Source organism: Pseudorasbora parva, chromosome 16, assembly GCF_024679245.1.
Source record: "Pseudorasbora parva isolate DD20220531a chromosome 16, ASM2467924v1, whole genome shotgun sequence".
Classification (NCBI taxonomy): Eukaryota; Metazoa; Chordata; class Actinopteri; order Cypriniformes; family Gobionidae; genus Pseudorasbora; species Pseudorasbora parva.
Genome location: NC_090187.1, coordinates 24,762,219 through 24,785,996, shown reverse-complemented (window position 1 = coordinate 24,785,996; position 23,778 = coordinate 24,762,219). Strand labels below are relative to the sequence as shown.

General features: G+C 37.1%; 1 protein-coding gene across 3 annotated transcripts in view; it reads right to left on the bottom strand.

Annotated features, from left to right (window-relative positions):
• Positions 1-23,778, bottom strand: part of ptprq (protein tyrosine phosphatase receptor type Q) — a 110,515-nt gene that overhangs the window by 3,821 nt on the left and 82,916 nt on the right. The window contains exons 33-55 of one of the 3 annotated variants that reach the window (XM_067420003.1): positions 18,153-18,464; positions 17,768-18,043; positions 14,096-14,247; positions 13,848-13,989; positions 12,925-13,206; positions 12,482-12,805; positions 11,518-11,636; positions 11,247-11,433; positions 10,929-11,170; positions 9,925-9,991; positions 9,679-9,837; positions 7,985-8,204; positions 7,812-7,885; positions 6,609-6,708; positions 6,377-6,505; positions 6,142-6,186; positions 3,408-3,434; positions 3,106-3,187; positions 2,783-2,873; positions 1,932-2,008; positions 1,702-1,836; positions 747-872; positions 195-343 (exon numbers count right to left, since the gene is read on the bottom strand). In XM_067420003.1, coding sequence (XP_067276104.1) covers positions 195-343; positions 747-872; positions 1,702-1,836; positions 1,932-2,008; positions 2,783-2,873; positions 3,106-3,187; positions 3,408-3,434; positions 6,142-6,186; positions 6,377-6,505; positions 6,609-6,708; positions 7,812-7,885; positions 7,985-8,204; positions 9,679-9,837; positions 9,925-9,991; positions 10,929-11,170; positions 11,247-11,433; positions 11,518-11,636; positions 12,482-12,805; positions 12,925-13,206; positions 13,848-13,989; positions 14,096-14,247; positions 17,768-18,043; positions 18,153-18,464 — 3,517 coding nt within the window. The remainder of the gene's footprint in view (positions 1-194; positions 344-746; positions 873-1,701; positions 1,837-1,931; positions 2,009-2,782; positions 2,874-3,105; positions 3,188-3,407; positions 3,435-6,141; positions 6,187-6,376; positions 6,506-6,608; positions 6,709-7,811; positions 7,886-7,984; positions 8,205-9,678; positions 9,838-9,924; positions 9,992-10,928; positions 11,171-11,246; positions 11,434-11,517; positions 11,637-12,481; positions 12,806-12,924; positions 13,207-13,847; positions 13,990-14,095; positions 14,248-17,767; positions 18,044-18,152; positions 18,465-23,778) is intronic. The other 2 variants (XM_067420004.1, XM_067420005.1) reach the window with 2 other exon arrangements.

The window sequence follows — 23,778 nt, the reverse complement described above, 5'->3', positions numbered from 1 at the left end:
AATATAAAGACGCATTATGACATTAAGTTGCAAATACTAGAAAAAAGTTGCAGATGTGAAAAATAAATACGAAGTTGTAATTAGCTTTCTCTTTTATTCTGAGGCAAAAGCGGGGCTTGCATGCAGGCTGAATCCGCTCAAACATAGAAGCGGACTGTAGAGAAAAGCTTCAAGATCTGGCAGATAGCACACACCTGCAGTGGACCACGATGGTTGTGTTGTCATGGCCTCTGTTAGAGCGGACTGCTTTCACAAACTGAATGAGTGTGGAGCTGGACTCTGGAACGCCGTGTTCTGGCCATGAGGTGTAGTTGAAATGGTGAACAATCATGTAGCTGCCATGCTAGAGAGAGAGAGAGAGAGAGAGAGAGAGAGAGAGAGAGAGAGAGAGAGAGAGGGCTAAATGTGTCCTTGGGGACTAAATATCTATCCATTCAACCAACCACATCTATGTGTGTTTGCGTTATTGTGCAATGTTAGGACTCAGAGTAAGGCCACAAACATACTCAAGTATGCATATGCAGACCCAAATACTCAATCAACAGATGCAAGAGTGCGGTCCCATGGTACATACATATCTGTGGCACTAGTAAACCTCTTTACTCCAGGGGCAACAGGGTTTTCTTTAGTATTATAGCAACTTTAACTAACTTGCTCAACAAGATTCTCTTAAACAGTTGCTCTGCTATGGCATAGTTGAACTGAAAGCTAAAAATGACAACGTTGACAATGTAAAGTTTGTTTACCCTCTCCACTCTGAGCGCCCGGACCGTCCAATCAGGGCGCACGTCTTCTGTGAGTTTAGTTATTATGATGTCAGCAAAAACAGTGACAGGTTTATTGTCCTCTGGCCAGTACTGATGACAACGAATCTGAAATGTACAGATAGAGAATGTGTATATATTACACATATATTACAGCAGATCACAGTCAAACATTTATGTATTTCACATTTATGTATTCATTGTGTTTTAGTAGCGCTCTGGATGTAAATGAGTCATATAGACTTTATATTAAAAATGAATAGGAAAATTAAATAATAAGATTGTAATTAATTAACAGTATCTGCCATTTGTTACACTTAAGTGTTAAAAGTAAAAATAGTGCAACAAATGTAAAAAATAAACAATAAAAATATACCAATCTAATCTGATATTATTACTGATATTATTCATTGTGTTGACTAAAGATTGACTGAAAAACAGGAGATTAAATCGCAATTATACATTTACAATTAACAGCCATGGCGTTTTAAGTTTGAACACTATAATGATGGCTAGAAAATTAATAGACAGTGACTATTTTCTATATTTATATTTTCACTGGATTAAATAAATAAATAAATAAACAAATAAGTAAATGAAATGTATATATTAAAATGTATAAATAAACAAATTAAATAAATAAATTAGTAAATACAATTAATATTTCACAGCACAAATGAGCATATATTTTTAATGTTAAAATCTATATACAGTGAACAATAAATATTTTAAATATATCTGCCTTTATATTTTAGCAAGGAAGTGTATTACAAAGAAGTTATGCCATTTGTTGGACTGTGGCATTAGAACTACAGGAAGAAAAAAAAGAGGGACAAACTGTAAAACCCTTATATAGAAGATTATATACCATACAAGAGTATACAGACATATATTTAAAGGCTACAGTACATTATTTTGTTCAAACACACATACACACCCTGCCCTTCTCAAAGCATTGAGTGAGCATGACGATAGTTTTGGTCCCTGTCTCCCAAATCATCCTCCAGAAGTCTGCGACGGTACTAGGCAGAGGACCCTGAGTGGCTATAAACTCATTAGGACACAGATAGCCCTGAGACACAGAGACAAGACACAAAAATTCAATTAAAGTTGTCCCGCAGTGTAAAAGAGAGACAGCTGATATGTGGGCAGCTCTCGAGCGCTTACAGAGACGAAGCTGGCATTGATGTAGTCAGACCCCGGCATTCCTGGCTCAGACAGTAACTTCACTCGGCTATTGTTATCTGTAAAGACATGTTAAAATACGTGTTAATAAGGTTTGTATAAAGAAAGCCTAGTAAGTTTGAAAGAAATGGTTCTCTCAGAAATTTAAATTCTGCCGGCATGTTCTTACCCTCATGTCGTTCAGAACCTGCGTGACTTTATAGAGTAAAAGTTATGCTCTTTTCCATATAGCATAAAGAATATTGTACCCCAATGACAAAAGAACTCTATAAAAGAATTATAAAAATAGTTCATGTGACTTTTCACCGCAATCCAATTTTTCTAAAGCAGTATGATAACTGTGACATCCATCCATCCATCTGCTGTTGTTTTGAACTTTTTGTTCATTAAAGAATCTTTAACAAGATTTCTTGAGCAGCAGATCATCATATTAGAATGATTCTGAAGAATAATGTGACAGAAGACTGGAGTAAGGATGCTGAAAATGTAACTTTAGATTGTAACTTGAAAATGTAACGAGATACATTAAAATAGATAACAGTTGTTCTATTTTTACTGAATTTATCATCAAGTAAATGCAGCTTTGGTGAGCTTAAGTGACATTACAAGATCTTACCAACCCATACTTTGAATGGTAGTGAAGCACAAGTCATGGATTTCTCCTTTTTTGGGATTCTGACACTATGTAATCATTGTATTATTCATATGGAATACTGCAGCATGGACATTTTGTTAAATGTCTCCTTTAGTCTTACACAAAACAAAGAAAGTCATACAGGTTTGAAACGACATAAGAGCTACTAAATAAGGATAGAATTCAAAAAATGTCATACAGGGTTTAATGTTTGTGAAGCGATTTTTGGAGCGATTCCAGGGAAGGTCAGCATCTGATGTGGCCAGATCCTGAAGCAACTTCGGCAACTCCTGAAACACACAGCGGAAAAAATACAATTATGAAACAAACCAGGAAGAAAATTAATCAACCACGGAATACATTTTCCAAAAAGATATACACCGTTGAGCACATAACCCTACGTGCCAAATCAGAATGAAGTGTTACTGAAACTCATTTTACAGTTCACTAGTGCTTTCTTTTTCTCTCACCCGCCTACACAGACACACACACACACACATCATCATCATCACTAAAACTTACAGCAAACTCCTCCTGAAACTTGGCATTGTCATTGGCACAAAGATCTTCCACATGCTGAAGAAATGATTTCTTACTGATTGGCCTGCAAATGTGCAATGAAGAGAGCATAAAAATACCAATAAATCCATAGATAAATATCATCTTAAGAATTATTACCACTGCAGCAAGCATTATTTCTACAGAACTATCTTATGACCTCTAAACAAACCATTAAAAAATCTGAGACTTAAACGTTTATTGAACAATAATAGACAAATAAACGAGATAAACATTAATCAATCCATAAAATATCCTGCACTTACTTGAGAGATTTCCTGTAACTTAGCAGCCTGGAATATTAGACAGTAGAGAATTATTATGAAATTGGCCTTGGACTGAAAAAATTAGGTTATTTTTTCACTTCCAGTGATAAATAAGAAATGAATCTATGTGAAGTTCACTACACGATCTAATTAGACGAAGACACACAAACATAAAACGAATTGGAGAGTCACTCTATGTGATCTTTCAGGCAGAAATACACAAAGCAGAGCAGAACCACAGAGAGCATTATGAAACTGAACAGCCCCAAATTATGGCAAGGGAGATGATTTACTCTGGGATAGGCATTTATAATAAAACAGATACAGCTTCCAGGAACTAACCGCACAACATGCAACTGGAAAAATAAAACATTTAAAGGGGTCATGAACTGCTTTTAATAAATGTTATACTGTTGTCAGAGGTCAACTTATGACGTTTGCATGGTTTTTACATTCAAAAATACGTACTAGACTATATTCTACCCTGGTTTTGAGCTCGGTTTTTATGTGCGTGCCGCACTGGAGAATTGGAAGTAACTGCTATGATTGGATAACAGTTTTGCATATTATAATGCGTTCTGACTCCCCGTCAGTACACTATCTCTCATCTAGGGCTGCACTGTAAAAAAATATTTAGAAAAAAAGTTACCTGGTTGCCTTAAATTTTTGAGTTAATTGAAATTACATTTTTGAGTTAATTCAATGAACATTGTTTTGAGATTCGACAACCTTTATAAAATATTATTAAAATATTTATAAGTGTATTGGGTAATTTTGTGTGTTTTATTTCTGATGACGCAGTGAAACATGCCATATAGTGCTATTTTCATGATTTATCAAATTTTTTATGTGGTTTAGATACAATAATATTTTGAGTTTCTATTTATTAAACAAGTGTCCTTCATTGTATCAACTCAAATTTTTAATTTCAATAAACTCAATTTTAAGGCAACCAGGTTACTTACTTTTTTAAGTTAAACCAACAAAAACCAACAATAATTTTTTACAGTGTGGGTGATAATCAAAAAAAAAATCTTGATATTGTAAACATTTTTATGATATTTAAATTTGATATATCTCGATATGTTTGCAATTGCTTTTAAATAATAAAAACTGCATTTTCTTTTGCCTCTATCAAAAACAACAAAAACTATTTAGATAGAACTAAATTAAATACAACATTTTTATGTTACAGGGTTGGGATGACCAAAATCTTATTTTAATGATACGAGAAATTTAATATTTTTGAAATGTACTTTTATAATTACAATATAGATTTTTAATTTTATCTTTGTTTTTAAAAATAAGTAAAACATGCAAATTACAAACAATATGACAAAAACAGTGCTTTATTTTTCAGCTATAGGTCTATTTAACTGTAGCAAGTAAAACATGTAATAAACAATGAAATATATATAAAAATATCTACTGCTTACTCTACACTCTATAAATGAACTATAGGCTACACTGATTCTTAATAAATATATTAAAGTTATAGCCAAGCATGGGCTGGTTTTCTATTTTTCATTGTTGTTTGATAAACATTAATCACACAGAATATTAGGTCTGGCTTAAGACCTGCACGGATCTAATTACCTCAACTGTATACGTTCACTAAAGACATATCTGACTGTGTTTACCTGAATACTCGCCAGGACTCAAATTTTTACTTATTCTTGACCATTGAAACCCAAACCCAATAATCCACGAAATAACTGAATTGCGATCGCATGTTGTCTGCAAGGCTTGTGCGCGCGCTTCAGGTCAGAGTCCAGCAGCGCGAGCACATCCCGCGGTGTGCTATTATTTCTCTCGTGCAAGCATGTTTCTGTTTCTTAGTGTGCTGCATGAATATATTTAACTCTTTTGCTTCCAATGTTTAGAGAACGGTGGAAGCGGACCTATGCACTATGCGTTATCTGGTAACGTTCTTTGGAAAAGTACGGTTGAATTTGAAATATTCGCTATTCACAATATTTAAACATTTTACATTGTTGTCAAAATTATTGCGATATTATCGCTAATATTCAATATATCACCCAGCCCTATACTCTCATCCACCCACAATTGATTCATTACTTGGCCCATCCGATCGGGATATACTGCGCATCACTAACACACACATAAAAATTCCGCATTTGCATTTTCCCTTTCAAACATCATGTCAAGAGAGTGAACAACGTATGTTTAGACATACACAATAAATATCAAATGATCTGTAACAATGCAATACTGTCACATTTAAAAACTATTTTTTTCTCGCATAAGTGTGTAGCACCATTCCTGTCGGATCCAATATAGAAGGCAAAGCATTGTATTTAATCTCATTCTCTCTGCAAATCCAGTCTGGTATAGAAAAGAATCTGAGGTGAAATGAAGCAAACAAACATGCAATGTCTTACTCACGTGACCTGGAACTAAAAATAAAGTTCAACCGCATTCCTAATATTGGAATCTGAAGGAAGCTTATGCCGTGACTGTTCTTCTACACAGGCACTGTACAATATTTTATAATCTCTGAGGGCATGTTTATTGCTTGGCACTGTCATTTCGGTTTAGCTCCATGTAGGCCTATGTAATTTATGATATTCTTATATTATCATTACCTATATATCAAGGAAAAGTTGATTTCTCAGTTCACAAGCCCTTTAAAATTAAAATGAATGAAAAGACTAATACTTCACACCCTCTAATGTCATGCATCAGCTAAATACCAACATCACTGTCTACTTACTGGATGACAAAAATCTCCTTCCTTCTAAAGAAAAAGGAGGAATACCTGAGAACAGATGATAGTGAGTAAGTGTTGAAGTGTTTGAATGGATTAGTGAAAGTGTATGAGTGAATTAATGATAGAATGAACCAGTGAGTGATTGAGTCAATGACGGAATTAGTGAGTCAGAGAGAACAGACTAAAGCATATATAACCACATGTAACTAAATCCCACTGCTCATGTATGATGTCTCACCGGTTAATCTTATCCTCTTTGAGCTCCAGGTCGGCCACTGCAATGAGCTGATCCAGTTTGAACTTTGTCTCGATAATCTCAGCCTCGCGTGGAGAGTATGTCCCACCTTCCTTCTGCCTGCGGTGGATCCTGGGATCGGAGAGAGTGAATCTAGTTGTATAAACTGAGGAATTTTGGGAAATACTATTTGAGTATGTTGTTAAACCTCTATCTACAATAACAATCAACTTACCGCACAGATCCGTAAATAATTAGAATGAGAAACAATGCCAGGAAAAATGACAGCAGGACACCAAGAATGATCTGTTCATTTTTGGTCAGCAGGCGATCATCTGAAATCAAAGTCAATATTTATATACAGCAGAAGCAGTATTTGTTCGCAATAAAATGTGCTGTTCATTGAGCCCACCATTACAGAACATATATCTATATCAATAAAAGTACATATACTATACCGTTAAAAAGTAAAAGGATAAAAAAAGAAAGTCTCTTATGCTTACAAAGGACACATTTATTTGATACAAATCTAGAAAATCTAAAAATATTATTTTAATTTAAAATAACTATTTTGTACTTTAATATATTTTAATGTTATTTAATCAGGTGACGTCAAAAAAAAAAATCAAAAACATTTTCAACATCATTACTCCAGTCTTCAGTGTCACATGATCCTTCAGAAGCAGATTCAGTGCTCAAGAAATATATATATTTTTAACAATGTTATAATATTGAAGACAGTTGTATTGCTTAAATTTTTTTTGTGGAAATGAATAAATATAAAGTTCAAAAGAACATAAATATGGGAAACAGAAATCATTATTAACATTATAAAAGCCTATAAATATCACTTTTCATCAATTTAATGCATCCTTGCTGAATAAAAGTAGCAATTATAGGCGAATATGAGGCAATATAACAATATTTCTATTTGAAATGTTTTGGGGAAAAGGGTATAATAACAAGCATAATACTTAAGATAATATAACGTTACATCTGTACATTTTATGGTGTGTACTAACATTTAATAAAATAAATAATTTAAAAGTAGCAATAAGCAAATTTTCTGTTTTTTTAATATTTTTGTTCTATGTAGGAATGTTACACTGTGCAAGAATGATTAAACTTGCTTAATATGTACTTTTGCTGGACATGTTAGATTTCACTAATGTATTTTGTCCTTTAAATATTATTAATAAATAATAATAAATCATATCTTTATGACATTTTTTCTTTCATGGAATATCTTAGTATCATAAAAGTCCATATTATGGGAAACAATGACAGACTGTACATTTTTGGGTGACCTATCCCTTTTACTGAAAGTATATACAAAATAATACTGAAAGAATGAAAATCAGAGAGGAAAGAGGCAAAATGTGAGTCAGAATCGCAGTTGTTCTAATATTAATGAATATTGTGGCTACTGTGATCATACCTGCAGTTCTGACCCTCTCTGAGTACTCCGAGTCTGTGAACTGACCACGGATGTTTGTCGCACGAAATTTGAATCTACAATACAAAAATAAAAGCAGTAAAGAACAGGTTAAAAAGATCCCTGGATTAAGATATTTACAACTCAGATTAGTCATGTGTGCATATGTCTCTCACACATAATGAGTTTTGGGTTTGAGGGGTCCGTTACAAAGAGTCTTGGCCTCTTCAGACAGGCAGCCCTCGTCTGCTCCTATGATGTATGTGTTGGTGTTTGGGCTCATGCGCTCTGATTTCATAAAGCAGCCTGGGTTCAAGAAGCCCTCGTCGGTCAGGTACGGAGCAGTAGGTTGGTGGAAAACGCTCTTCCAGTTGGACAGATTACCATAGTCCATCACTGTATCAACATTAGAACAACAATTTAACAATAAACGCTTCAATAAAATAATTCGGAAAAAAATCCTGTTTGTGACCAGCTATTTTAAGCTATTTCGCCTATCAATGACATCATACCCGTATTACCTTCGATTTACGGTTTTATTTAGTAGAAACCATAGAAACACCAAAGACGCTTTAATATATGTGTTTTATTAGACAGGTGCTCAACTGTTAGGATACATTCATCGTCAAAAAACGAATCATTGTTATATATTTTAACACATTTAGTCTTGTCTAATATCGATCTAGATTACTGTAGTGTGCATTAAGTGTCTCCTAGTAGATGAGCACTACAGAGTAGCATAACATAAATTTCAACACACGCTAATGTATCTAATATGATAAAACAGCAGCGCGTTACCCCTACATACGCATGACCGGAAGAAGCAGAAACACTAGTCTGCAGCATAATAAAAGTCCCACTGCTCTCGAGCCGTGTGACGCACTTGTCTCTCATTAGAAATTGTTCCAGTGGCCTTGTTCTGCTCCAGTGGCTTCAGACCCACCCTGCTTTATACTACAGTAACGTTAATAAATCTTCAATACATTGGCTCATCCATGAATATACCGAGTCCCATCGGATTCTCTTCCACCGGCTGTAGAGGTGAAAACAACAACTCTCAATAATCTGCTATGCCTTTATTTTGAATAAGCGACCTCTAACGGCAGAAATTACATATTGTGCTGTTATATATATCATTTAAAATTATATTTAAAATAATTGAAATACATTTTGAACATACTGTACAAACATACATTAAGTTCACAACACAACACCTCTGTGTGTATATATAGCCCAGCTATATACTGAACATACACAAAAGGTCAGACATTATTTTGGGTGCTCAAGAAACATTTATTATCATTATGAATTCTTAAAAACAGTTGTGCTACTTAATATTTTTTTTGGGAAATTGTGTATATATTTGATAAATAGATATTTATTTGAAAACATCATTCATTTGAAAAAGAACTTTTCACTGTCACTTTTGATAAATTTAACACATCATTGGTGAATAAAAGTTATAAGAAATAAAAAAAATTTTTTTTTGTTGTTTTTTTTGTTGTTGTTTTTTACAAACATGGTTTCTTATCAAAAACAAAAAAGTGTGTGTTGCCATTATTGCTGTACTGTAAACTGATTTTTTAAAAATACATCTACTCCCGGAATTAAGGCTTAAGTCTAGTCTGAGGACTAAATAAATTTGAGCTGTTTTAACTGAAAACAACTTGCGCTGACATATCTTAAAATACGTCTGTGCCATTGTTTTGTCTCAAGATGCACATCAGTAATGTTTTTTCTCTAAGGCACATTTATAAAAAGCTACTTAAATGCACTAATTGAACTAAAGCCTAATCCTGGCTTAATCTAAGCCCTGTTTGTGCAACCAGGACATAATGTATATATAGTGGAAAATGACAGATTTTAATACCTGCTGGTTCAGAAACTATGACCTGGACTTTTTGGATTGGTCCATGGTCATCAATGAAGAAACATTCAGGCATCTCGATGGTGATGGTCTTAGAGGTTGCGATGATGACACCTGCATTGTTCACAGCAGCCCGTGGCTTCCTAGTTGGCTTGGGTGGTGCTAAATAAACCCATCAGGATCTTAAAGTGACAGTCACTTCAACAAAATACAGCAGCTGATTTACTCAAGTATTAGGTTTTCTCATACCTTTCACACCAGTGGTGACTTGAACCTCAGAACTTGGCCCTAAACCTGCTCCATTCACAGCTGCTATCTGCAACAAGCAGAAAACAAATGCATTGGGCCTAATTGTGGAAGTCAGCAAAACAACTACATCATTTGAGTAAAAAAAAGCATGGATAAAAAAAGAGAGATGCAAATATTGCTTTCCATTTTTAGTGCTGCATTCTCTGTTGTTACCTAGATACGGTTTTAAATAGCCGCTGCAAGTGCTTAGATGGTTTTAGATGATGCAAACACACCACAGTTCAATATAAAAAAGAAAGAGAACTGTGCGTGCAGGTGGAGAGGCTGGAGCTGAAATGAACCAAGCAATTAAACCAAGTATGAAAACAGCAACAATGTTGGTTTTAGTTTCCTACATAGAATGTAAAAAAGATGGACGTCACGCGCCTTCAATTTCTTCCGTTGAAGTAACTGAAGCCGCCAGTGTTCAAATATGGCACTGGCGTCTCAATATCTTGCGCAGTAGCAAAATGGAGTCTGAGTCTGCACAGTAGTGAGTGCGAATTTGAGCCGCGATCAAGATCACGCCCACACTCCCACCCAATCAACAACTTTTTGTGAAATAAACCGTTATGGAACTGTAGAGATTAAAGTTAAAGCTCCAATCTCCTCCCGAAGTTCCCGAAAAATGTCCGTTAGTGCCTCAGTGACTGCATCACTCAGAGAAGCTGCCAATCTCAGCTGTCAATCACAACGTCACACCTCCATTTTTATAGCATCAAATAAGTAACTGAAACTAAAGTAACTTATTTAAAGAACGAACACTTGAATTAACATCAGTGTGATAAAAACAGCCTAAAATGACATGTATATGAAGTGTAACTTGATTGTTTAGTTTGTCTATGTCCCATGACATTTCACGGAGCAGGCGGGTTTTATGACCTATACTGCATCCAGTCACCTGGGGGCAATCGAGGCGCTTCGGGTTACATTTTCAGAACTCGTACGGCACACTTGATTCTCACCCTTATGCTGTAATTGAATCCACCCTTCAGTCCATCTATAATGGCCGTCATGGTATTATTAGGGTTGCTGATCACAGACAGGCTGTTGATGGAGAAATCCAGTTGTCCGTTGCGGTAGATGGCGACATAGTAAGAACTGATGTTTCCGTTCGGCTCATCCGGTGGAGAGAATGTTACATAAACACGTGTCACTTCCTCGGGAATGACGGTCAATGTCAAATTTTTGGGAGGATCTTTGGGCTCTGGAAAACACAAGCGTGAATGTCACTAAAAGTGCAAATAAGTATCTAAGAAACAAGCATGCACAAACGTCCTCACCATCCTCCAGGGTTCTGACGAGTACGGGTTCAGATGCTTTGCCGTCTCTGTGAGCGTTGGAAAGCTGCCCCGTGAAGGCGGTGATGATAATAGAGTACTGGGTAAATGCAGTCAGGTTCCCGACAACCACCGCCCTGATCTCGTCTGAATTTCGCACAAAGCTAGTGTTATATCCTGAACCGTCCAACTGCAAGAAAACAAAGAGAAATCGAAGTAGAAACTATCAGAAAGTAAACAGATGAACAATTTTTTTTAAAGTTTATGAACTTACAGCAGTGATGCCAATGATGTATGAGGTGGGCCCTGAGATGACCGATGGTTCATCCCACTGAATCTTTAACCCAGTGGCAGAAGAAACCACTGAGATGGCACCAGGAGGGGCATCAGGGTCTACGACAAAAAGGTAGAGAGGTAGAGATAAAGACCTGGGGATGTTTTTTTGTTATGCTATATGTATGTGACAACCCACAAAAGCTTAAAAACTCAGGAGACTTAATGAATGTTCCCTCCTCTAAGCTGGACGTGTGCACAGCCATGATATTGCTCCCACACAGACTAAAGAAAGCTCTCTGCAAAAGGCAAATATTAAAAAAACGTGTGGAAAATATGCTGATCTAGAGATGTCTTGAATGAAAGCTAATGGATTGGGCAGCGGTTCAACAACAGTCCATTGATTTTCAGTATAAAACTAAAACACAGCTCTAATTCACAAGATCCCCTGAACCCCTGAAGTGTCAAAAGCAGAATCGAAAGATAAATGATGTATTCCAAACACAATGAAGCTCACAGAGGTCATGCATTATTACTTTCCTTTCTGGCTTGCTTTAATGATCTCAAAATAACAAAAGTCATTAACAAAAATACTGATACATCAAGATATATTGCTGATTATTTTGGGAAAACGAGAAATTATAATGCATGGACCTTTAGATAATTTTTCAGAAACTATAAAAAAATCGAATTAAATTACCAGTAATTAAATTGCAGATATACAGTGAGAATATAGAATTCAAATAAATGTGGGTAGTGCTTTGAAATAATTTAATGACATTTTTTTGAGCTTATAATGAGATCTGACATTGTTGGGATCTTTTTCTCAAGGGAAACACCTGAGAAGCAGGAAACTTATGCAAAAATCTCATGTTGCTGTCTAGGAGAAACATTGAAACATTAAAGAGATCTCATTTGCGCTTTTGTTTTTTATGGGAATGTCTATATGCACACGTGCAACATACTTCCTGCGAGCGTCTGTGTGTGGATCCACTGTGAGGGTTCTCCGGCCCCAGCCCTGGTGAAGGCCACTACACTCATACGATACTCTCTATATTTGAGCAGAGGGGAAAGCGTGACTCCGCTGGTTTCTCCTTCAACCCACTCCACAAATTCACTCTCCACGCAGGACTCCTCGCTCTGCTGTTGCTCACAATTTCTTGCTAATTGCTTAATCTTTACATTATAACCCTTGAGAAGACCAGGAACATGGACGGGACGTTGCCAGCTTAGAGACACACTGTCAGAGGTAACGTCCATTATGGTCAGCGACTGAGGAGGACCTGGAACTGTCGAAAGAGAAATAAACAATCTACCTGATCTTGTCTGTTGCAAGTTACATGCCAAAGTACTTAGTATTGTTTTTTTAAATCATAGATGTGAGCAACCACTACAACCACCACAATACCTGACTCTGGTAGAGTGTGTGCCGTACAGTTGGCTTCCTCCCCTATTCCGGCTGAATTAACTGCAGCCACGCTGATGACATAGAAAACGTCAGGCGACAGGCCAGTGAAATTGTGCACCGCTCTGTATGTGAGTGCAAGAGGATGGGCCTCCTCCTCCAGATCTCCAGAGCGAATGAGGTAGTGCAGGATCTCTCCATTAGGATGAATCGGAAGCTCCCATTCCATGTAAACTGAATTCCAATCCAGTCCAGAGCAGGATAGATTTCCGACTGCATCTGACACTGCAACATACAGTACACACAGACACCACAGATATAACAAACACACTTGAAAATAAAAAATCCAATTATGAACACAAAGGATCTTGCAGTCTAATGCCATAGGTCATTAAGGTCTAATTCTTTTTTTACGTTTTTTTTTTTTTTGAGAAATGTTTTTTTAAGAAAGTAATACTTTTATAAATATTTTTTTCATTAAACTGATCAAAAGTTACAGTACATGTATACATTTTTCCAAAAATTACCATTTCAAATAATCTATTTATCTCTATTTATCAAGGAAACCTGAAAAAAAGCAATACCGTTTGTACAAAATCAAGATGTACTGTTTTCTCACTAACTATTAACTAAGTCTTTTGCCTCAATAAACTTTAAATAAAAATAAATAAAACATTTCTGCTTATTAATAGTTAGTAAGGGATGTCAAATATTTTCATGCAGAATAAGGCATTAATAAGTGCTTTATAAGTACTAATAAACAGCCAATGTTCTAGTAATACGCTTGCTAATAAACAACTAGATAAGAGTGAGAATTGGACCCTAAACTAAAGTGATACCAGAATTTTTCTTGAGCAGCAAATTAGAATATTAGAATTATTTCTGAAGGACCATGCGAAACTGACTGATGTGTGAGTGTGTATTACCTGATTCATTGGTGGTAAATATAACAGGCAGGCTGTACTGATCCCCATTTCCTGCTCTAGTGAATGTGCACACACTGATTTCATAGGAATTATGCGGTCTGAAGCCACTCAGTTCTGCTTGTGTAGACGCATCGGATGAGTTCTTGGGCAAACAGAGGCAATGTGAGTTTAATTAACACACATAGAAAAATATAAGATCATAATCACATATATACATAGATGTGCATTAGTGTTTAGGTGTGCATTACCTGATATCTGAAAGTGTATGTGTTCAGTTCAAGTATTCTAAATCCGTAGTGCTGGACAATTCCATTTGGCTCTGGACTAGGTTCCCAGTGAAGCCATACTGAATTTGCAGAGTGGTTAAAAATACTCAGATTGCGTGGTGGAGACATTGGACCTGGACACACAAATAGTCCTATTTTCAATACTGAGAAATTTACACTGCAGGTGCGCTGTGTAATATTTATGAGGATCTACTGACAAAAATGCAATATAATATACTGTACATAGCTGTATTTTCAGTGGTGTATAAAGGTCTTACATAATGAACCGTAATGTTTTTATTACCTTAGAACGAGCCATTTCTATCTACATATACATAGTGAGTCCCCTTACAGTGAAGTCGCCATTTTTTGCCGCCATGTTTATACTGTAGCCCTAAATGGACAAACTGCTCTACAGAGCGCTAGCGAATTTTGTAACATTTATTTAGCGCTTTTTCTGGGTCCTCAAATTGCTTTACATTTAGAAGTGGGAAATCTCCTCAACCACCACCAATGTGCAGCATCCACCTGGATGATGCGATGGGAGCCATATTGCGCCAGAAAGCTCACCACACACCAGCTGATTGGTGGAGAGGAGACAGAGTGATTAAGCCAGCAGACAGGGATGATTAGGAGGCCATGATGGACAGAGACCAATGGGCAAATTTGGCCAGGATGCCGGGGTTGCACCCCTACTCTTTTTCCGAAGGACATCCTGGGATTTTTAATGACCACAAAGAGTCAGGACATCGGTTTAACGTCTCATCCGAAGGACGGTGGTCTTTGACAGTACAGTGTCCCCATCACTGTACTAGGACGTTAGGACCCCAGGGTGAGCGCACCCTGCTGGCCTCACTGTCACATCTACCAGCAGCAACCTAGTTTTCCCAGTCTCCCATCCAGATACTGACCAGTGAAAGGGGGATTCTGAAATCCAATATATAGCTTCAATATACCTGCACATATATCCTAATTAAATTCATAATCAAAGCCTTAATCAATATTTATCTTCCTATATTATTATAATGATTCTTTCCATTTATGATTTAGATTTATGTTTCTTGTTTGTTTTCTAAAGTGTATATTTGGTCTCTGAGGAGTGACTGGGGGTCTAGCTGTAACAGTTCATGGTGTTTGGACTTGGTTTTCTGTTTTCACCCTACCTGAGTTGGCTTGTTTATTTGTTACCATGGTTTCTTATTGGATTAGTCATTGTTTTCAGCTGTTGCCTAATTAGCTCTCTTTGTTTTCTTCCAGTATATATCTGCCTGTGTTTCAGTCTTCTCTAGTCGGTTCTTGTTAATGTTAGTTCTGAGTTTGGTCTGGGCTTTCTTTGTATTAATAAAGTTTGTTTGAATTGATCTTCTCCTTGCCTTCTGCCTGTAACACACTGAGAGAACGTGACACTGGCCAAGAGATGTGTTTGGATTTTGGAGGTATTACACTCCCCTAACATGCCATGGGTGCAGAAACAGTGCATGCTCACTTAGCCTGGCTTCCAGGTATGAAATATGGATTTGTCTTTCATTAAATGTATTATATTTATTTTATATTTGAACATTATTTAAACACTAAAGAGTCAAGATGAATATTGCCTGTATTATTGTATGTACCTCTCACTGAGAGAAAGCACATGTTATCAGTATGTTATCAACCTTGGAGAGACTGTTTATCTTTGTATGTGCGCAGTATTCTGTGTTACAGATCAGTGTTAAGAATGGACATCCTAAGATGGGTGGACTTGTTGTTCTGGGCAAGCTGGCACCTGCTCCAGATCTGGAAGGTCTCTACAGGCCTAATTCCGGGGTGAAAGTGTCAACAAGTGACACGTCTATTGAGACGTGGATCTGATTTACTGACAATGTGTGGAAATTTACCATGACGTGAATTTTCTCTGAACCAATCAGAATCATCCACCTTGTAGTAATGACGTGGATGGACATTGAAAACAGTATAACTGTTGGGACAACTGTATGTACGATAGGGCGGGGCAACAGGACAGTGAGAGAGGGAGCGCGGCCTACAAACTCCTTGTGAGACTTGGCTTCTGGCTTTCGCTGTTTAAACTGCAAACTATTCTTAAGTTTTTCTTTTTATTAATTGCACTCTTGACTCTTGGGGCCCTATCTTGCACCCAGCGCAAATGACTTTGTACACGACGCATGTGTCATTCCTATTTTGCACCCGCGCAAAGCGTGCTTTTCCCTCCACAGAAGAAGAACTTGTGCTCTCTGGGTGGTTAAGCGCAAAAAAGGAGGCGTGTTCCGGCGCAAACCATCCCTGGTGCTATTTTGCTGTTCCATTAAACAATTGCGCCACTGACCAGAAAAACCTGGTCTAAAGTCAGTGGCGCGTTGCGCATTGTTCATTATGCTATTTTAAGGACGCATGCTTGACCATAATGTATAGCGTGCACAACGCTCATACACTTTGCTCATGTAATCTACACAGATGCAACAGTTATTTTTGCAAATCATATATTGTTACACTAAAAAAATATTAACACATGAGATGACGAAAATCATTGTGGTGTGCCACCAAGATGTGAAAAAATAGGCATAAATCTAGCTTACAAATTATTCAGGCTAATTGTAGTAATTAAGGATCAGACCTGTTTGCCCAATAGTGGCAAGACATATATGTATATAAGGACATCTGACAAATTGGTTTGTCCGTCAAGAACCAGGAAAAAAAATCGACTGAAAAACTGAAAAAACTGTTTAACCAACGCATGTTTAACCGACGCAATTTTGGGTGGGTTTCTCCCATCCCCATACAACACAACTTCTCTGTCTTTCACTGCTCTTACAAGAACATCAGTCTCCTCGGCTGTGAACCGCTCCTGGCGTGCGCCTGGTAAATACACCATAGTAATAGCAATCCATAAGGGAACTTGCACACCTGCTTTTAAAGGGAATGTTGGATGACGCTCTGATTGGTTTATTCACGTTACGCCCAAACCACACCTATGAATAATGAAGCTACTTCAGACCAACCCATTTTAGATTTGCGCAGGGCGCAAGAGCCATTTATCCCGCCGGGAAAATAGAAACAGCGCCGAGACCCGCCCACAAAGTTACTTGCGTTTCGCGCTTTGACACTTGCGTTTCAGATCGTTAAAATTGGGCCCTTGGTCTTGATTTCTTCACTACTGGTCTTGGGTCATAAGCTGTTAACCCCTAACACCAGGCTCAGCCCTGTTTAGCTTCAGTGGGAAACCAGTCTTGGGCTACAGGGTAATATGGCTGCTGGCTCAGCTCTCTGCTGTCTCAGACAACATCTTTGTCCTGTGTCGGCCACTGCAGCTTCTCTATGTGCTTCGAAAGGGAGGGGTGAGTGGTTGCAATTCACAACCTCACCGCTAGATGCCACTAAAATTTACACACTGAACCTTTAAAGTTAAACAAAAGTTTATATTTCTAAAGATCAAACATCATGCTTCAGGTTCAATTTTCATTTTAAAATTCCAAATATTAAACAAATCTCAAAGGAAAAACTTAAATATTTAAAGCTCAACAAAAGTTTAAACTTTCAAAGATCAAACATTAGGAATTTAAAATCTTCTGTTTTAAATATCAAAATTTAAAAGTCAAGAATTAAATATTTGCATTTTAACAGATCAGTTAAAAGAAAAGCAATAAATGTGTCTCTGACCTGCTTCATCAGTATGTAGTGGAATAATCACGGAGGGGCCGACACCAATGCGAGTAACCGCAGCGATGGAGAGATTGTAAGGAGTAAATGGAGTGAGTTCTGAGAGAATTAGTTGCGTTTCAGAGGTGTAGGTTCTGTTGATGGCCCCAGGAGCCTGCAAAGCTACAGTGTAATCTATAATTTCGCCATTGGACTCCACTGGGGGGAACCACGACACATGGATGGAGGTGCTGGAGAGATTTCTACTAGCTCCAGGCAATGGAGGAGAACTTGGGACTGTCAGAAAACAGACACACAAAGACAAAATCATGAGTTTTCAATCGATAAGAATGAACCCTCATGCTTTATGTACATATGCATTTGAAATTCATGAAATTATGAGCACCATCTTCATCTGTTCGAAGGTTGAGGGTTGCAGTGTGGTTAACAGCTGATCCTGCACTGGTTGCTGGGGTGACTTTTATGATGTAGGGAAAATACTTCCTGAGCTTGGTGAAGAGGTAGATGTTGTCTGTGGTCGTCTTAGAGATGGTGATGTTGACCGTGCGGTTGATGGACGGGTGGGTCGTCCCAGCTTCTTGCAAACTCAGCTGGTAGAAGACTCTTCCGTTGGGCTCCAGAGGAGGGTCCCAGCTGATCACTACTGCCGTAGAGCTATAGATCGTAGCAGTGAGGTTGTGGACCGGACCACTCGGCACTGCAGCAGGGGGAGGGTGTGGAAGACATACAATTAATACATGTGATGAATGGCCAACAGTTACACTTTAGAATGGGAAACAAATCATTGCAGTCCAAATAAAAGCTGTTGTTTCAATGTGTAACCAAGATAATGGAATGAGGCTTTGCTCCCCAGTCTAAAGTGAAACATGTCTTTGTGACAAAATTAGGGTTCATCTCATGAAATCTGTCAATATTAGGACATATTTCACCTCAAAATCAAAAGAAAGTTTTTTTTATTTTACATAAAAAAATTAAGCCTATTAAAGTACTGTTTACACTTGTCATGACGACTACGCACATTTACCTCTCCAAATCTTAGTAGCCTACTGAAATGTGAAAAGAATCTCATTACTGCAAAAAAACATGATAAATTAATTATCACTTAAAGGGTTAGTTCAATGAAAAATGAAGTGTATGTCATTAATGACTCACCCTAATGTCGTTTCACATCCGTAAGAACTTCGTTCATCTTCGGAACACAGTTTAAGATATTTTATATTTAGTCCGACAGCGTATCTAAGTGTATGCAGACTATACCGACGATGTCCAGAAAGGGAATAAAAACATCATCAAAGTAGTCCATATGTGACATCAGTTAGTTAATTAGAATCTCTTGAAGCATTGAAAATACATTTTGGTCCAGAAATAACAAAATCTACGACTTTATTCAGCATTGTCTTCTCTTCCGCATTTGTTTTCAAACCTCAAATAAAGATTCAAACGTTTATGAATCAGCGAACTGATTCATGATACGTGACATTGGCGATTCGAATCATGAATCAATAAGCTGATTCATAACCATTTGAATCTTTATTTGAGGTTTGAAAACAAATGCGGAAGAGAAGACAATGCTGAATAAAGTCGTAGTTTTGGTTATTTCTGGACCAAAATGTATTTTCATTGCTTCAAGAGATTCTAATTAACTAACTGATGTCACATATGGACTACTTTGATGATGTTTTATTCCTTTTCTGGACATGGAGAGTATAGTGTGCATACACTTAGATACGCTCTCGGGCTAAATATAAAATATCTTAAACTGTGTTCTGAAGATGAACGGAGGTCTTACGGGTGTGGAGCAACATTAGGGTGAGTCATTAATAAATTTCATTTTTGGGTGAACTAACCCTAAATTGTAAAATAATATTTAATTGATTCATTTAATGATTTAATGGTGATTTTTGAATTGCAGTAATGAGAATTTTGTGGACGAGAATGTGCTTAATTGTCACAAAGCACAAAAACTCATAAAATACCTAAAACCGATTTTCTGAAGAAGAAAAAAAAACAATAATAATAAATAAATTACTAAATAAATGCATTTTAATTATATTAATTTTACATAAATAGACATGACACGACAGTTAATAAGCTAATGTGTGTGTGTGTATATATATATATATATATATATATATATATATATATATATACACAGTATATATATAGAAATATAGAAATGTATTTCTATACGAAATAAATAGCACACTGCAACATCAAATCACTCAATGGTATAATGATTAAAAACAGTGATGAGAAACTTGTGTCTTAAACCCAGAGAATAAAATATTCATATTGTTTATAAGCACACATATAACACACAAATACACATAGTTTTCAGCATTCACATTACACACATCTGTAAGTCTGAGGAAATGTAAAAAAAAAAAAAAAGTTAAATAATCTCCAGCGCAGCATCTGCAAAATTCAGGGTCAAGGTACAAGATCAGAGATATAGGAAAGAAGAAAGAATCAGAGAAAGACAGACATGTTGTGTTAGTGGGAAAATCCTTTTGGAGCACGTTCTGTGTCCGAGATATTGCTTTAGGCTGTACTGAGTTGCTGAAGCTGGGTGATTGTCCAGTAACTGCAAACCAATCAAACACAATCACACACAAAGAACCAAACATGGGCCATGGCATTATTTATTCATATAGAACACTTTCAAAATCTCAGACACCAGGGGAGAAAACCTTTATCTATTTCAAAAGGTCACCTCTGCACCATTTTTCCCAAAATCACACAAAAACCATTTGTTATGATTCGTACACAAACCCGTGACATATAGACAATGAAATCAACATATTCACTTGCTAAGTATCGCAGGGGAACATTTTAGTGCTCAAATGTTGCTATTTCATAGTTCAGGAGCCCTTTTGGAGTTCTCAGTCAGATAAACTCAGATGTTTTTTCTAATTATAGGGTATAAAATAGACAACTATCATCATAGAGTAAGAGTATATAGCTATACAAGTATAATATATGTGTATAGCAACAAGCAAAAATTTGGAAAATTTGATGATACATTTTTGAGTTAATTTTGAGTAAAGTAGATTTCGGCAAATCTGAGCACATTGTTGACATCTCTTGAAATTACTGGGCTCTTTATCTCAGGACAAACATCTGAGAAGCAGAAGTTTTATGATGTTTCAGATACAATATTATTGAAGACAAATATATAACATATTACATAATGTACCCAGAAACTTGCCATTGCAGAAAAAAAACAAACAGCGTGTGCTATTTTCTATTTTTCAACAAATCCTGTGAGAGGAAATGCAAGCTGGGATAGTCTGGAGACCATCAAATAAAAGGCTTTGAGATCAGACACACTCAGTCTCGTTGTGAGGGCTCAACAATCCCAAGTTTGCAGCTTGGAGGAAGTTGTCTCCTTTCACAAGACGTGCTGAATATGTGCTGTGTGTGTGTGTGTGTGTATGTGCGTGTACAAGTTTCAGTGTGATTTTTTTGGGAGCGTAATCAGTTGGAAAAGTGGTGCAGAGCTGCGCTTCTTCCCTGAGTGTGTGAGGAGACTGACCGTCCTCTAAAGTGGTGAAGTTTAGACGGGGGCTGAAAACTCCCCCATCACCAACAGAAGTGCTGGAACTCATCCATACACTGTACTCCTGTCCTGCCATCAGATCAGACAACACCAGCCACTGCTCTGAGCCCGGAACCCTCTACAATGAGAGAAAGAGAAACTGCTCATTCACATGACTGAATCAGTATTTCTTTGCGAGTTTAAAATGTAATTTTATATGAGATTTTGAATTGATCTAGCTATACGTATGGAGATTAAACAAAATCTCTTATGGACCCTTACAAAATGTACTCTGCTGGTTTCATGGTACAAATGGTGGTATTAGATAATAATAGCATCCCAGCCGACAGGGAACATTCTCAGAACCTTGTGCCAAGGTTCTTTCAAAGTTATGAACAAACATTCTTCTAGTAACAATCTGGTCTTTAAAAGGGACCTATTATGCCCCCTTTTACAAGATGTATTATAAGTCTCAGGTGTCCCCAAAAAGTGTCTGAAGTTTCAGCTCAAAATACCCCACAGGTCATTATTATACTATGTTGTAAATGCCCATTTTAAGTGGAAGGAATGTATGCACCAGTATGCATGTAACTTTAAATATAAATGAGCTGCTGCTCTCAGCCCCGGTTTCCCCGAAAGGGTGCAGATCCTTTATAGCTCATGCCTCGCCTCGGATACTCAATCAAAGCCAAACAGATGTGCTACTTTTTGGCAATCATCTATATTGCGGTCACACTCTCGTGACATTGCATTTCTTAATCATCATGAAAGTTTTTTTAATCTGCATGCATTTTAAAGCTACACCAATCAGGCAGAGCATTATGACCACTTTTCTAATATTGTGTTGGTCCCCATTTTGCTGCCAAAACAGCCCTGACCCATCGAGGCATGGACTCCACTAGACCCTTGAAGGTGTGCTGTGGTGTCTGGCACCAAGATGTTAACAGCAGATCCTGTAAGTTGCGAGTTGGGTCTTCCATAAATTGGACTTGTTTTTTAAGCACATGTCAAGTCAAGTCAAGTCAACTTTATTTATATAGCACTTTTACAATGATGATTGTTTTAAAGTAGCTTCACAGTGTTAATTTGGCTGTATTGTCGTTCTGGATAAAATGGTGATGGTATCAGATTATTTTAATTTATCATGTAGCAACAATGTTGGCAGATCAGTATTATATTTTATACAATTAATTAAGATGTAATAAATTAATTTCATTTGGATATTTAGTTGAATAACTTAGATCGAAATTTTAATGTCCCACGGGTGCTCGATTGGATTGGGATCTGGGGAATTCGGAGGCCAAATCAACACCTCAAACTCGTTGTTGTGCTCTTTGTGGTCCAGTTCTGATGCTTGGCACTTGTGGTGGACAGAGGTTAGCATGGGCACCCTGACTATGCAGCCCCATACGCAACAAATGCACTGTGCATTCCAACACCTGTCTATCAGTACTTAAAAATCTGAGCTATAGTATCTTTTCTGTTGAATCGGACCACAAGGGACAGCCTTCACTCCCCACGTGCATCAATGAGCCTTGGCCACCCATGACCCTGTCACCGGTTCACCACTGTTCCTTCTTTGGAGCACTTTTGATAGATACTGACCACTGCAGACCGGGAACACCCCACAAGAACTGCAGTTTTGGAGATGCTCTGACCCAGTCATCTAGACATCACAATTTGGCCCTTTTCAAACATGCTCAAATTCTTACGCTTACCCATTTTTCCTACTTCTAACACATCAACTTTAAGGAAAAAACGTTCACTTGCTACCTAATATATCCCACTTACTAACAGATGTCATGATGAAGAGATAATAATCAGTAATCAGAAACTTCTTATTATGGTTCTCTTTCACGTCTTATTGAAAATTCCATTTGCAAACTGTCAGATACACTCAAGGTTATGTCACAAACACAAAGTTCACAAAAACAGTTTGTTATGTCTGTAACAGCATGATCGTAAACAGCAAGTAAAGAAACCGCATGTGTATATTAGATCTGTGTATTAAAGTAAAGCGGCGTAATATACAGTACCTACTACAATATATGTTAATATGAATCAAATAACAAAAGAAAAACAGAAACTCACTGACTGCTCTTGACTGAATAAACTTTAGTAGCTTTAATAAGAACACATTTCTTACTTGAATGTGGCGGACTGTGTACAGCTCACTCAGGGCGAGGTCTATGCTAATAGGGCATAGTCTGTCAGCAGTTGTGGGCGGGGCTGAGCAATGTGGTGGCATAAAAGCTACAATCTGCAAATGGCTTGTTCTGAGGTACTGCTTATGATTTATGGGGCTTAAAAAAAAATGGTGGGGGGAGAGTTAACATTTTAGGGTGGTTGTGTACACGTACTGCCGACACACATTTATGTTCAAACACCATGTAAAAGTGAATTTTGCATAACAGGCCCCCTTTTAAAATTCTCAAAGTGATGTTTTATTAATACATTTTGGGAGGAGCACATC